The following is a 13,915-nucleotide window of genomic DNA, read 5'->3' as shown; positions in this document are numbered from 1 at the left end:
CAGTTACATCACTGCTTACCTGGTTTAAACTTTTAACACTGCAATTGTAGCAAAGTCTTTTGTCATTGGATTTACCATCCATTAAGCAGAACATTACCGTGGTTGCATGAATTGGGCTAAGGGTGTCTCCCGCTGATTTTTTTTCCAATTTTCGTATCAATTTCCAGTTCCATGGCTTCTGAGCTGATTCCTCTAATACTATAATGGCTCATTTCCATGGGCAGTTGAACTGTGTGGTCAGCAAGCAGTTACCAGGGGGCAGTGAGCAGTTACCAGGCAGCAGTGAGCAGTTACCAGGCAGCAGTGAGCAGTTACCTGGCAGCAGTGAGCAGTCAGTGAGCAGTTGTGAGAGTTTCAGAGGATTTTCACTGCCTATCAACTGCTTGTGGATGAGGCCTAAGTCTTTGGCCCAGTAGGAGCATTCAGGTCAGTAAAGGTGGGTACACACGTCAGATAAAAGTCTTTGGAAAATGAAAGATCACAGACCAATTTTACCCCCTTCCATGTAGTACGAGAGCCATACCTACACAGTCTTTTCTATGGAGCTGAACTCCCCATCAGATAAAAATCTTTGCAAGATGCTGCACACAAAGATGCTGTACACATGCAACAGATCATTATCTGCAAAAGATCAATCCCTACAAAAGATCCGTTCCTGCAAATTGCATTCATAGTCTATGACATCTGCAGAGCCCATACACACCTTGTGTAATGTACATTCATCTGCAGATCAGACAATTATCTGCCGATCTGAAGATCTAACCTGGTGGATCTGATCTACAGATAATTGTCCGTTAAACAAGGTGTGTATGAGATCTGCAGATATCATGGACTATGAATGCGTTTTGCAGGAATGGATCTTTTGCAGGAACAGATCTTTTGCAGATAATGATCTGTTGCGTGTGTACAGCATCTTTGTGTGCAGCATCTTGCAAAGATTTTTATCTGATGGGGAGTTCAGCTCCATAGACTAGACTGTGTAGAGTGTGGCTCTCATACTACATGGAAGGGGGTAAAATTGGTCTGTGATCTTTCATTTACCAAAGACTTTTATCTGACGTGTGTACCCACCTTTACTCTGACTCTCATTTGACTCCACTGGCTGCATGCTTGTTACCGGTGTGACTAAAGCCAAAAGCTCAGTATGACAGCCAGGCAACGGGCATTGTTTATAAGGGAATGAAGAAGGCTGCCTCCTTGTTTCACTCACTTCAGTATTGTCAGGGGCCTAGCAATAGCATAGCAATGTAAATCTGTTTTTATTTCCAGTATTTCCGGTTTACACCAAGTATGGGGATGGAAGTCGTGATTGTAATATAATGGTAAATGGTTCATACTGTTTAATTCTGAATGTATTTGAGTATCGTCTTGCAAAACTGTTTATATAAATAGATAAGTTGTATTGTATGCTTACAGGTTATGTTTTATTCTTACAGAAAAGACACAAGGCAGACAATACTGTTAATAAAAAGAAAACAATAGGTGAGTTTGTGCCTCTTTGGTTTGTGTTATTGAACTTTGCCTGATTATTGTGTAGTAATATCTGCTTGAGAGGCTATGTTCCTTAACCACCCTGGCGTTCTGATTAAATCGCCAGGGTGGCTGCGGGAGGGTTTTTTTTAAATAAAAAAAAAACTATTTCATGCAGCCAACTGAAAGTTGGCTGCATGAAAGCCCACTAGAGGGCGCTCCGGAGGCGTTCTTCCGATCGCCTCCGGCGCCCATAATAAACAAGGAAGGCCGCAATGAGCGGCCTTCCTTGTTTTGCTTACATCGTCGCCATAGCGACGAGCGGAGTGACGTCATGGACGTCAGCCGACGTCCTGACGTCAGCCGCCTCCGATCCAGCCCTTAGCGCTGGCCGGAACTGTTTGTTCCGGCTACGCTGGGCTCGGGCGGCTGGGGGGACCCTCTTTCGCCGCTGCACGCGGCGGATCGCCGCGCTGCAGCGGCGATCAGGCAGCACACGCGGCTGGCAAAGTGCCGGCTGCGTGTGCTGCTTTTTATTTCATTAAAATCGGCCCAGCAGGGCCTGAGCGGCAGCCGCTGGCGGTGTTGGACGAGCTGAGCTCGTCCAGACCGCTCAGCTGGTTAATATTCACATTTAATGTCCACTTGGATACTTAAATATCAGTAAGGCCTTGTTCACATCTAAAAACGCAAGCATTTTGCAATTTTGTGCAGCGTTTTTTTTTCCCTCCCGGCGCGCTGTGTTTTTGATAAAACTGGTTTTCTAAGCGCTTTTCCAGAACGGTTTTGTCATTCTCTCCCTGACGCCAGTCAGGAAGTGTACTCTTTGACCCGGGAAAAGAATAAATACAATGGGCTCTATTCATAAAACTTCTGAGTCGGAAAAAATCCTGGAGGTAAAATACCGCAGCGGTATTTTACACTTCTGGGTGGTCATTCATAAAAATCTTGCCAGCTGCGATAGCAGAGCGGAGATCTCCCGCTGAAAGCTGGCGGTAAGCTGTCGGAAGACATGCGGGAACACTGAAGCCGGCAGAGTCCCTCCGTGCACTGCTCTCTCTGGGAGGTCTGTCCCATTCACTTGTATGAAATCCGCAAAATCAGAGGAAGCGGTATTTCCCGTCCACATACCGCTTCCTCTAAACTTTATGAATGGCCATTTTGTTACTTTTTTCTAGATAAATCTAGAAAAACACTGGAGAAGGTGGAAATTTCTCGCTCTGCTGGGGGATCGTAGATTTTCATGCGGGAACAGCTTTTATGAATGCCCACTTTGCTAAATGGACGGGAAAATCCGCTGTTTTGAGCGGAAAACTTGCGGTAAGGTTTTATGAATAGAGCCCAATGTATTTATTCTAAAAACCGCAATCGCCACATAAAGCGGTTTTGTGAGCATTTAGTGCTCTTCCTATACCTTCCATTATAGCAAAAACGCCCCAAAAATGGTACAGGCATTGTTTGCGGACCGCAAAGCGGACGAAACGCACTGATATGAACCTTCTCATAGAAATTCATTGCACACGCATTTTGTGGGCAATTTTGAAAATCACCTGCGCTGGAAAAAAGGGCAAAAACGCCCTTAGTGTGTGCGAGCCCTAAAAGTGTATAGGAGACTATGCCATTACTCACGTGATTTTGATTTTCCGGTTTGATGCAGCCAGTCCAGAGAAATTCCCACTGGAAAAGTCAGTCACATGACCCAGAGATCTGTGCATACAGTGTAGAGCTACTGGGAGAGTGGGAGTTTCTCTCTCTGCACAAAACCATCACCTGAAAGCCTATCTCCTTCCTTTGCTCCTTCCTGTGTAGCAGAGGGAGAAAGTGAGCACTAAGCAGGGTCAGCCCTGTGCTCAGATTAAGAGACTGACTAATGCCCACTCCAAGCATCTCCCAGTCCCAGACTTACTTGTGGTGTGGGTTAAAAAGTGGGAGGAGTCTGGACAGCTTATAGACAGCTGTTCAGTCCAGCCAAGCTAGTGTTGACATTCACATCAGAACTTAACATTGCAAACAGGGCCAGCCAGGTAATAAACAAAGAATCATTTAAAAATAGTTAATGATGGTATAGCCAATGTAAAATGTTTTGAAAAAACACAAGCCTGAATGTGGGCTTAACATTTCCTAGATGGCGTGAAAGTTGGAAATTACGGTATATCCAATGTGAAATGGTTTGAAAAAAACACAAGCCTGAAGGAGGGCTTACAGTCTCCTAGATGGCGTGAAACGATAGACAGTGAAGTGAAAAACTGTGACAAGAGTCATATATCACATTCCTGCTGCACTCATGTCATAAAACACAGATCATTACATGTCTGATGGGTATCTCACAAACAGGAAATTTCCAAATAATCAAACCATGAAGGATGCTGATACTGAAGGGTTAAAACACAAGTGTTCTCATTGTCTCCCATGAACTCTGCTATCTCTGCAGCTGATTACACTTCTTGTAGGCATAGTATAGCTTTAGCAAGGATGGCATACCATTCCTACAGAAGCGTGTAACAAGACAAGGCACAGTACTATTACTGTATATTATTCATTTCTCCTGGCAGACTCAAATCACCAGAGCAGCAGCCACTAGGACGCGCTCTATAAGCAGTAGCAGTGTTAGGAAGTCTTGCCCAAGGTCTCCTACTGAATAGGTGTTGCCTTACTGAACAGGCAGAGCCGAGATTTGAACCCAGGTCTCCTGTGTCAGAGGCAGAGCCCAGTACACTCCAGGAAGAGAGCCAGTTGCACTGATAACAGATTATCATCATTAACAAAAATAAGTAACCAGCAACTGTAATTATTTTTGTAGAAGTTTACATATTGGAATTAACATTTTTACACAGATGACAAACTTTATGCTAGGTACACGCCATACAATTTTGTGTTAGATAGATGGTTCGATAGATAATTTACGTCATGTCCCATATTATTTTCGATCGTTTTTCTGGTCGATTTCTCATAGAAGTGAATAGAAATAGATAAGAAAAGATAAGAGAATCCAACGGAAAATCGGCCAATAAAACGCATCGTGTGTACCAACAGCCATGTACCTTTAGATTGTAAGCTTTTGGCAGCCCCCCCCCCAAGTGTGTCCCTCCTGATCTTGCAAACTCGCCAATGACACCTTGCCATGGACTAACTCAGACTTGAATTGCTGGGTCTCTGTAAAATCACATGATCATGCACCTTATATCCTGTTTGTGTATAACTGTGTGCTATGTTCTATAACAGTGTGCTACCTCTCTGTCTGTCACCCCCTGTTTGCATTGTATGTATCCCTATGTATTGTCCAGCCCCGCATAATATGTTGGCACTTTATAAATACAATAAATAACAATAATACATTCAGTGAGGGAAATAAATATTTGATCCTCTGCTGATTTTGCCTTTATTTGCCCTCTAACCATGTAATGACCGGTCTATAATTGTAATGGTAGGTTTATTGTAGCTGTGAGAAACAGAATAACAACAAAAGAACCCTCACAAATCCAGTGCCCCAAATAACTCAGTAAAGCTACGCACACACTTTTCCTCAACCAATACGATCGTTCCTGATTGTTTCAGCTGGAAATCTGAAGTGTGTACATTTGTCCCCTGAACAGCATGCCCATATGGTGCTTGTCACATAACTGCCACTTGAAATGATTTGTACAGAGTGGTTCAGGTGACAGGAGATTAAAGTGTGTATCAGGCTAAAGCAGCGTACACACGCCGGACTTTAGGCAACGACGGGTCCGTCGTTGCCTCCCGCTGGGTGGGCGTGCCAGCGACAGTCCGGCGTGTGTACGCTCTGTCGTCAGACTGATACGGCTGTTTCTGAGCGATCCGCCGGGCAAGTAAATTATTGGGTGCACAAGTTTGCCTCAGGCAGCAAATAGTCTAGAAGGAAGAAGCCTTGCCTTGCCTTCGCTTGGTGCCCTTCACGGCCTAGGGGCACAACTCACAAGCGTCATAAAACAAGTGTCATCATGATCTTCACCCCCATCGCAAGTGTAGCCACAAAAACACCTGATGTGAAGTATAGTGCCCTGTATCAGAGGATGGGAAGGTTAGTGGTTGGGGCCCCAAAACAGCTCCAGGCCCCCCTGTGATTGCAGGAGCTGCTCCACTTTAGTTACGCCTTTGCTGCATGTAAAAAAAATCCTTTCTCTTCCTGTACACTAAGCGTTAAGAAAACCTGAAGCGATTTAAAAAATCAAACAAAAAAAAAAAGATACCTATGGAGAGGGAATGCTCTGGATCCTAATAAGCCTTCCCGATTCTCACACGGTCCCCTCGTTCCAGCTTTGGATCCGTGATTTCAAATGCCAGCGTGGGAGGCTTTGGGAGCCCTATTGCTCTTGAAGATGGGAGGCTCCATACTGTGAATGCACGAGTGAGCGAAACAGCATGCTTGTGCATGTGCAGTCCGGAGCGGCCCATCTTCTGGAGCACTAGGGCTTCCGAAGCCTCCTACAGCGGCAGAGAGCAATCTCTGACCCATCTGTAGGAGCAGAGGCGGGACAAGGTCCTCCAGCACCCAAGGCTGAGACACCAAAGTGCGCCCCTCCATCCCTGCCACCCCAGCTGTCACACACTGATTGCTATTAGACTAAGAGGTGCCACAGGGCCCACAACCTCCCCAACACCTTAATATCTAGTTATCTGGTTTGCAGTCACTGCTATGTATGCCCTTTTCTTATTTCGTTCTGCTTCAAACACAATTAGGAATGACAGCTGAATGAATTGTGCGCCCCCTCCTACACTGCGCCCTGAGGCTGGAGCCTCTCCAGCCTATGCCTCGGCCCGGCCCTGTGTAGGAGACTGCTAATGGGGGAGCCAGCGCTGGAACGTGGGGACCGTGATAGGAACAGGAAGGCTCATTAAGACCCAGAGCCTTCCCTTTCCTTAGGTAAGTAGCTGATTTTTTAATTTATTTTTTTTATTATTATTTCAGACAAAGGCCTCTTTTCCACGGGCAGTAGAACTGTGTGCTCAGCAAGCAGTTATCAGGCAGCAGTGAGCAGTTGTGAGAGATTGAGATAGACATTTCACTGCCTATCAACTGTCTGTGGAAAAGAGGCCTCAATCTCCTCTGGGCTGAACCAGAACTTTGGAACATGGATCTAATGAGACTAGGAAGGCTACTGATTGATTATGTGACTGCTCGATTAATTCATAAGCTGACAGGTAATTAATCAATGGTTTCAGAATCTGATTAGCTGCATACAAATTGTAGCACTACCCAGGTGAATTCCGCTTCCTGTGGAGTAAGGGCTGGAACCCACAGGAGCGCTTTTGCAGTTTGCCAAAACGCTGGGCTAATGTTAATGGATGGGGCAACTTCCACAGGAGCGTTTGCGTTTCCCAGAAACGCAAACGCAGGACCTGCAGCATTTTGGGAGCGTTAGCGCTTCAATGTAAAGTATTGAAACGCTAGCAGAAACGCTCAGCAAAACCTAAACTGAGCGGTTTTGCTAGCGTTTTGCGGTTCAGCACACTGTAACAAAATGAAAAATAATTCACAGGACCAATCAGGATAAAAACGCAAAACGCAAAACGCTAGGCACCCGCTGGGAAAAAAAATACAATGTTGCAAAACGCGACCAAAAACGCGCATGAATCCGCTTGCAAACCGCTCAGACAAAACGCTAGCGTTGCTAAAAGATTGCTCAGAGTTGTAATCCATGATCATGTCTATTTGTCAAATTTGTTTTTAAATCCCTTTTCTGACAGTTGGAAAGAAAACTGCCGGTATTATCGCCAGAGCAGGGACAAGGTCCTCCAGCTCCCAAGGCTGAGGCCTGGAACCCACTGAAAACAGCAAACGCCAAATGCTACCGCTAGAGTTTTGTCTGAGCGGTTTGCAAGCGGATTCATGCGCGTTTGCGGTCGCGTTTTGCAACATTGTATTTTTTTGCTCAGCGGTTGCGTAGCGTTTTACGTTTTTATCCTGATTGGTCCTGTGAATAATTTTTCATTTTGTTACAGTGTGCTGAACCGCAAAACGCTAGCAAAACCGCTCAGTTTAGGTTTTGCTGAGCGTTTCCGCTAGCGTTTCAATACTTTACATTGAAGCGCTAATGCTCTCAAAATGCTGCAGGTCCTGCGTTTGCGTTTCTGGGAAACGCAAACGCTCCTGTGGAAGTTGCCCCATCCATTAACATTGGCCCAGCGTTTTGGCAAAGTGCTAGCGTATCGCAACGCTGCCAAAAGCGCGCCTGTGGGTTCCAGCCCTGAGACACCAAAGTGCGCCCCTCCATCCCTCCCACCCCAGCCGTCACACACTGATTGCTATTAGACTAAGAGTGCCACAGGGCCCACAACCTCCCCAACACCTTAACCATCTTAGCGGTATGGACGAGCTCAGCTCGTCCATCCCCGCCGATGGCTGCCGCTCAGGCCCTGCTGGGCCGATTTTTACGAAATAAAAAGCAGCACGCGCAGCCGGCACTTTGCCAGCCGCGTGTGCTGCCTGATCGCCGCCGCTCTGCGGCGATCCACCGCGAGCAGCGGCGAAAGAGGGTCCCCCCAGCCGCCTGAGCCCTGCGCAGCCGGAACAAATAGTTCCGGCCAGCGCTAAGGGCTGGATCGGAGGCGGCTGACGTCAGGACGTCGGCTGACGTCCATGACGTCACTCCGCTCGTCGCCATGGCGACGAAGTAAGCAAAACACGGAAGGCCGCTCATTGCGGCCTTCCGTGTTACTTTTGGCCGCCGGAGGCGATCAGAAGAACGCCTCCGGAGCGCCATCTAGTGGGCTTTCATGCAGCCAACTTTCAGTTGGCTGCATGAAATAGTTTTTTTTTTATTTTAAAAAAACCCTCCCGCAGCCGCCCTGGCGATCTTAATAGAACGCCAGGGTGGTTAAAGGATACCACAACTGAAATGTGACATAATGAGATAGACATGTTTATGTACAATGCCTAGCACACAAATAACTATGCTGCGTTCCTTTTTTTTCTTTCTCTCTCTGAAAGAGTTAAATATCAGGTATGTAAGTGGCTGACTCAGTCCTGACTCAGACAGGAAGTGACTACAGAGTGACCCTCACTAATAAGAAATTCCACTTTTTATCTCTTTCTTGCTCTCAGAAGCCGTTTTCTGCTAGTAAAGTATTTTATAGGTCGAATTTCTTATCAGGGAGGGTCACACTGTAGTCACTTCCTGTCTGAGTCAGGACTGAGTCAGCCACTTACATACCTGATATTTAACTCTTTCAGGCACAGAAAGAAAAAAGGAACACAGCATAGGTATTTGTGTGCTAGGCACTGTACATACACATGTCTATCTCAACATGTCACATGTCAGTTGTGGTATCCTTTAATATCTAGTTATCTGGCGTGCAGTCACTGCTATGTATCCCCTTTTCTTATTTATTTCTGCTTCATACACAATTAGGAATGACAGCTGAATGAATTGTGCGCCTCCTCCTACACTGCACCCTGAGGCTGGAGCCTCTCCAGCCTATGCCTCGGCCCGGCCCTGATTATCGCTGTACCGGCAAAGAACATACTCACTCCCTGATTTCACTTCTGAGCTGCTTATCTAAGGCCCAGTGCACACCAAAACCGCTAGCATATCGTCAAAAGGCTAGCGGTTTTGGTAGCAGAGAGCAGATATTTGGCCGGGTGCACACCAAGCGGATTTTGTATGCGATCCACCAGCCGCATCAGCCAGTGAAAACGCTTGGCTATTGTATTTCAATGTGTGGTGCACACCGGCGGTTTGAGGTTTTTTAGCAAACCGCAAACGCGCAGCAGGAGGTGCGTTTGCGGCTTGGCAAAAACCTCAAACCGCCGGTGTGCACCATCCCATTGCAATACATTAGCCAAGCGTTTTTATAGGCGGATGCGGCCAGAGGATCGCTCCAAAAACCGCTCGGTGTGCACTGGGCCTAACACAGGTCTTTAATAATCAGCAAATGACCATAAGCACTACAAATGATAACTAGTGTTACAAGGAGCCCAAAACTATACATTATTTTAAGATTATGGCTTTGTTCACATTTAAAATCGAAATCGCTGACGGTCGCGTTTAGCAATTTTGAGAGTGATTTTTTTCCCCCTACGATTTTGTGTAAAGCGCTTTCCAAGTGCTTTTGCAAAACGATTTCTTTTTTCACTTCCTGATGCAAGTCAGGAAGTGAACTCTTTGACTCGGAAAATAATAAATACAATGTATTTATTCTTATAAGCACCAACGCAATCGCTGCAAAAGCTATTTTGTGAGCGTTTTTCCTATACCTGCCATTGTAGCAAAAGCGCCCCAAAAATGGTGCAGGCAGCGCTTTGCTGAGCGGAAAGCTGACGAAACGCGCAGATATTAACAGTTCCATAAGGATTCTATTGCACAAGTGCTTTAAAATCGCTGGCGCTTAAAAAATAGCGAAAACGCTCTAGGTGTGAACAAGCCCTAAAGGCTGGTTCAGGTGGACACCCCAGCTGCTCATGCATTGTAAGGCCTCTTTTCCACAGACTGTTGACAGGCAGTGAAAAGCCTCTCAAACTCTCACAACTGCTGCCTGGTAACTGCTCACTGCAGCCTGGCAACTGCTTGCTGAGCACAGAGATCAAGAGTCCGTGGAAAAGAGGCCTAAATCTCACCTGTCCAGCTGTGATCTCGCTGCCGTCACACTGAGCGGTACGACGTGGCCTGGTGGCGCTCGGGAGAGACAGTGAAGGAGACCAAGAGTCACAGCAGCTGGACAGGTGAGATTTACATTTGGGGGCACGCTGCTACTGCCGCCGCACACCTGATTGACCTCAATTGCTCAGGCAATCCATTTTACCGATATTGGCCCAAAATCTGTGGAATCATCAATTGAGCATGCTTGTTGCAGCACAAATATTTATCCCTTTCAATAATATTATCAAGTGTTATCAAATCGGATGGTCGATCAGGCCGCAAAAGTAGAGATGAGCGTAATGACTTAATTACGATTTCGCGAAATTTTGCGTAATTAGTGTAATTACGATTATGGCCGTAAGTACGTAATCGTAATGAAGAAGGATTTCGCGAAATTCCGCGTAAGCGTAATTTTCGCGTAATTTTTGCATTACAGTGGGTATCACGAAATTACGTTTGCCTTGCATGCAAACGTTTGTAAGCGTAGTTTACACCCTTGAACTGCGCATGCTTAGTTTTTACATTATTTAACGCGAAAAAGCATTTATATGCGAAAATTTGTTAGCGTTCGTCTGACTACCGCTGATTCGCTTCTGATTGGCGAACAAGTAATTTTTTATAGCTAACAAGTCATTACGAAATTCGCGAAATTACGAAGAAATGCGAAATTACGGGATGGTTTAACGCGAAATTACGTTATGGTTTAACGCGAAATTACGTTATGAACGAAACGCGAAATTACGCGTTGAAAATTACGCTTACGGTATTTTCAATTACGATTTTAATGGCAATTACGCTACCATAATTTCGCATCGTAATAGCAAATTTCACATGCGTAATTATAGAAACGCCAAATTGCGAAAATTTCGGCTCAACCCTACGCAAAAGAGCTAGATGAATGGACACCTTAAAGGATACATCCAAGGAGTTTAAAAAACAAAAATCCACTTACCTGGGGCTTACTCCAGCCCCTGGCAGCCGTCCTGTGCCCTCGCCGCAGCTTAAGTGGCTCCCGGTCTTCTCCGGTGGAGATGCCGACCACGCCAGGTCGGCTTCTGGGTCGGCTTCTTCTGCGCTTCATTGTGCGGCTCACGTAGTTGTGCTGAAGTCAATCGGACTGTACTGTGCAGAACTACTGCACCTGCACAGTACAGTCCGAATGATGTCAGCTCGACCACGTGAGCGTGAGGCGTGTGCTGGAGCACAGAAGAAGCCAACCTGGCAAAGTCGGCATCTGCACTAGAGAAGACCGGGAGCCACCAGAGCTGCGGCAAGGGCACAGGGCGGCTGCCCGGGGCTGGAGGAAGCCCCAGGTAAGTGGGTTTTTGTTTTTTAATCTCCTTGGACGTATCCTTTAAAGGGAACCTAAAGTAAATTTAAAAAAAGCCAGATCCCCCACAGTGCCCCTCTTTTGGCTGGGCGACTCAGCAAGTTGATGGCCACAGCGCATGCGTGGCCTCCATCCCTGGGAGCGTTGTGCTCATGCACAGCAGAGATTTTCCTGTACTGCACACTTTCACGGGATTGCAATCAGGGGGCACATGGACTCGGGCCACGTATACAGAAGATAGAGGGGCGCTGCGGGTGACAGGAACATCACGGAGGGGGCACAGGGCGGCTGCAGGGGGCTCGTAGAAGTCCCAGGTAAGTTAAACTGGCTTTTTTATTTTTACTTTAGGTTTCCCTTAAAGTGGATCCGAGATAAACTTTTACTCATTGCATAATTGTGTTCCTTTCATATAGTTTATAGGGCATTCCTCAAGCCAAATACTTTTTTTTGTTTTGTTTTAATACTCTAACTCCTAAAAAACTAAACAAGCCACACCCACAGCTTCTCCAGAGAATCTTGGCATTCTCAGCCTTAGTAGCAAGGGCTTATGGGAGCTCAGTCTGGGCAGGAGGAGGAGTTTACTAGCCAGAGATTTCTGAGCCAGAGGGGAGATGGGAGGAGGGGAGGGGACTGAATTTGTCACAGGCTGAGAGCTGGAGATGCTATCAGCTTGCCTGTGGGTAATGTCAAACAGAACATGGCTGCCCTCATTGTATCACAGGAATAAATAATCTTCAAACTGTTGAAGCTGTTTGCAGCTAGATTTGCTCTGTAAACTACTATCTAAATTTTAGATAAGGTATATAGATAAATTACTTGTTATAGTTAGTTTTTCATCTCAGATCCACTTTAACACTGCAGGGTTACCAAATTGAGTGCCCCCTAGTGTATACAGATCTCAATTGTATTGTTGGCCAGGAGGAAAGCTCTATACAAATTTAAGCATTATTATTATTATTATATTATTATCCTGTTTAGTTGTTTAAGCTGACCGTTCTTGCGTTCTTTCCCCCGCAGTGCTGAGAAGTGGCACATGGCAGAATGTAATATGGAAGGAGGTAGGTACACCAGTGTGGCATTGCTGAAAGGTGTGAGTGCATCCTCCGAGCTGTCAGGCGTTTCTGATGCCAGGCAGCAGAGTGGCAGCTTGATATACACGGTGTTTGCATATGTCAGGCTTATCCATGTATTTCATGGACCAGCGAGAGACACATCCATATTCAGCACCGCTATTTCAACAAATTAAAGTACAATTTAATGTGCTTGAAGAGAACCTGTGATGGGAATTACATAGTAAAGCTAAATGCATATTTTATAATCTTACCGTGTGACCCGAGAGGACCCAAAATGATAGCAATATACAGAGAAACTGCCCCAGATGCAAAGTCATTCCCCTTCCCCATGCTGAATAGCACATAGCTGGTGCAGTCACTAAAAAACTACAATATAGGCCACATTTCAAGATGGGGATATCTGTGTGCTATGTGTTTGGGTACCCAGAGCACACAGGAGAATGCATGAGATTTATTTGTACTAGGCAACACATTTCGTGATCATATAAAAACAAACTTCATCAGGCAAAACAACAGTTCTGGTCTAAAGTTAGAGCTTGGCATTGAGCACCTCTGCCTCTGAGTGCCTCTGCTCCTTCCCCAATTTGATCTGTATGCTTGTTCGGGGTCTATGGCTAAATGTATTAGAGGCAGGGAATCAGCAGGACTGCCAGGCAACTGGTATTGATTAAAAGGAAATAAAAATGGCAGCCTCCATATCCCTCTGACTTCAGGTGTCCTTTAGGTCGCATTCACAGTGGGACGGTGCGTTTTAATGCGACGTTAAAGTCGCAACATTTCTGCGTTGAGAGGTAACGCACTGCAAGCAGTGAGTAACCACAACACATTTGTTTTAATGCGACTTTAACGTCGCACTGTGTGGACGGGCCATAGAATTAGCACTGCAGTGCGGTAAGCTGCGTTATAAGACTTTACAAGGCAGCTCGGCAGCGTGGCACTGTGAATGCGACCTTAAAGTGTACGTGAGGCTAGAGTGATATGGAGGCTGACGTATTTATTTCCTTTTAAACAATACCAGTTGCCCTGATGATCTATTTGGCTGCAGTAGTGTCTGAATCACACCAGAAACTAGCATGCAGCTAATCTTGTCAGATCTGACAATGTTAGAAACACCTGATCTGCTGCATGCTTGTTCAGGGCCTGTGGCTAAAAATATTAGAGGCAGATGATCAGCAGGACTGCCAGGCAACTGGTATTGCTTAAAAGGAAATACATATGTGCAGCCTCCATATCCCTCTCACCTCGGGTTCACTTTAAGCTATTTGGGGGCTTTTTGTCAAGTGTTATTGATTGTCTAGTTGGAGGGGTAGAAGGGTGTCATTGGGATGTGACTTTAACTGGGTACCCTGCATTGCTACTTCCACCAACCCTATTCACAGTATAAAGTGAACCAGAGACGAAGCACCCTCATGCATTTTACCATATATATCAGTGGGAACATTAGA

At 45.9% G+C, this 13,915-nt stretch overlaps 1 protein-coding gene across 9 annotated transcripts in view; it reads left to right on the top strand.

Annotated features, from left to right (window-relative positions):
• ATP8A2 (ATPase phospholipid transporting 8A2) overlaps positions 1-13,915 on the top strand; it is a 970,290-nt gene that overhangs the window by 187,714 nt on the left and 768,661 nt on the right. For 7 of the 9 annotated variants that reach the window (XM_068266975.1, XM_068266976.1, XM_068266977.1 and 4 more), the window contains 2 exons: positions 1,437-1,482; positions 12,415-12,455. In XM_068266975.1, coding sequence (XP_068123076.1) covers positions 1,437-1,482; positions 12,415-12,455 — 87 coding nt within the window. Of the gene's footprint in view, positions 1-1,436; positions 1,483-6,256; positions 6,353-12,414; positions 12,456-13,915 lie in introns of those variants that run through there. The other 2 variants (XM_068266983.1, XM_068266981.1) reach the window with 1 other exon arrangement.

Source organism: Hyperolius riggenbachi, chromosome 2 (genome assembly GCF_040937935.1).
Source record: "Hyperolius riggenbachi isolate aHypRig1 chromosome 2, aHypRig1.pri, whole genome shotgun sequence".
In the NCBI taxonomy this organism is placed as follows: domain Eukaryota; kingdom Metazoa; phylum Chordata; class Amphibia; order Anura; family Hyperoliidae; genus Hyperolius; species Hyperolius riggenbachi.
The sequence above is the reverse complement of the archived record's forward strand: the minus strand, read 5'-3'. Positions and strand labels throughout refer to the sequence as shown.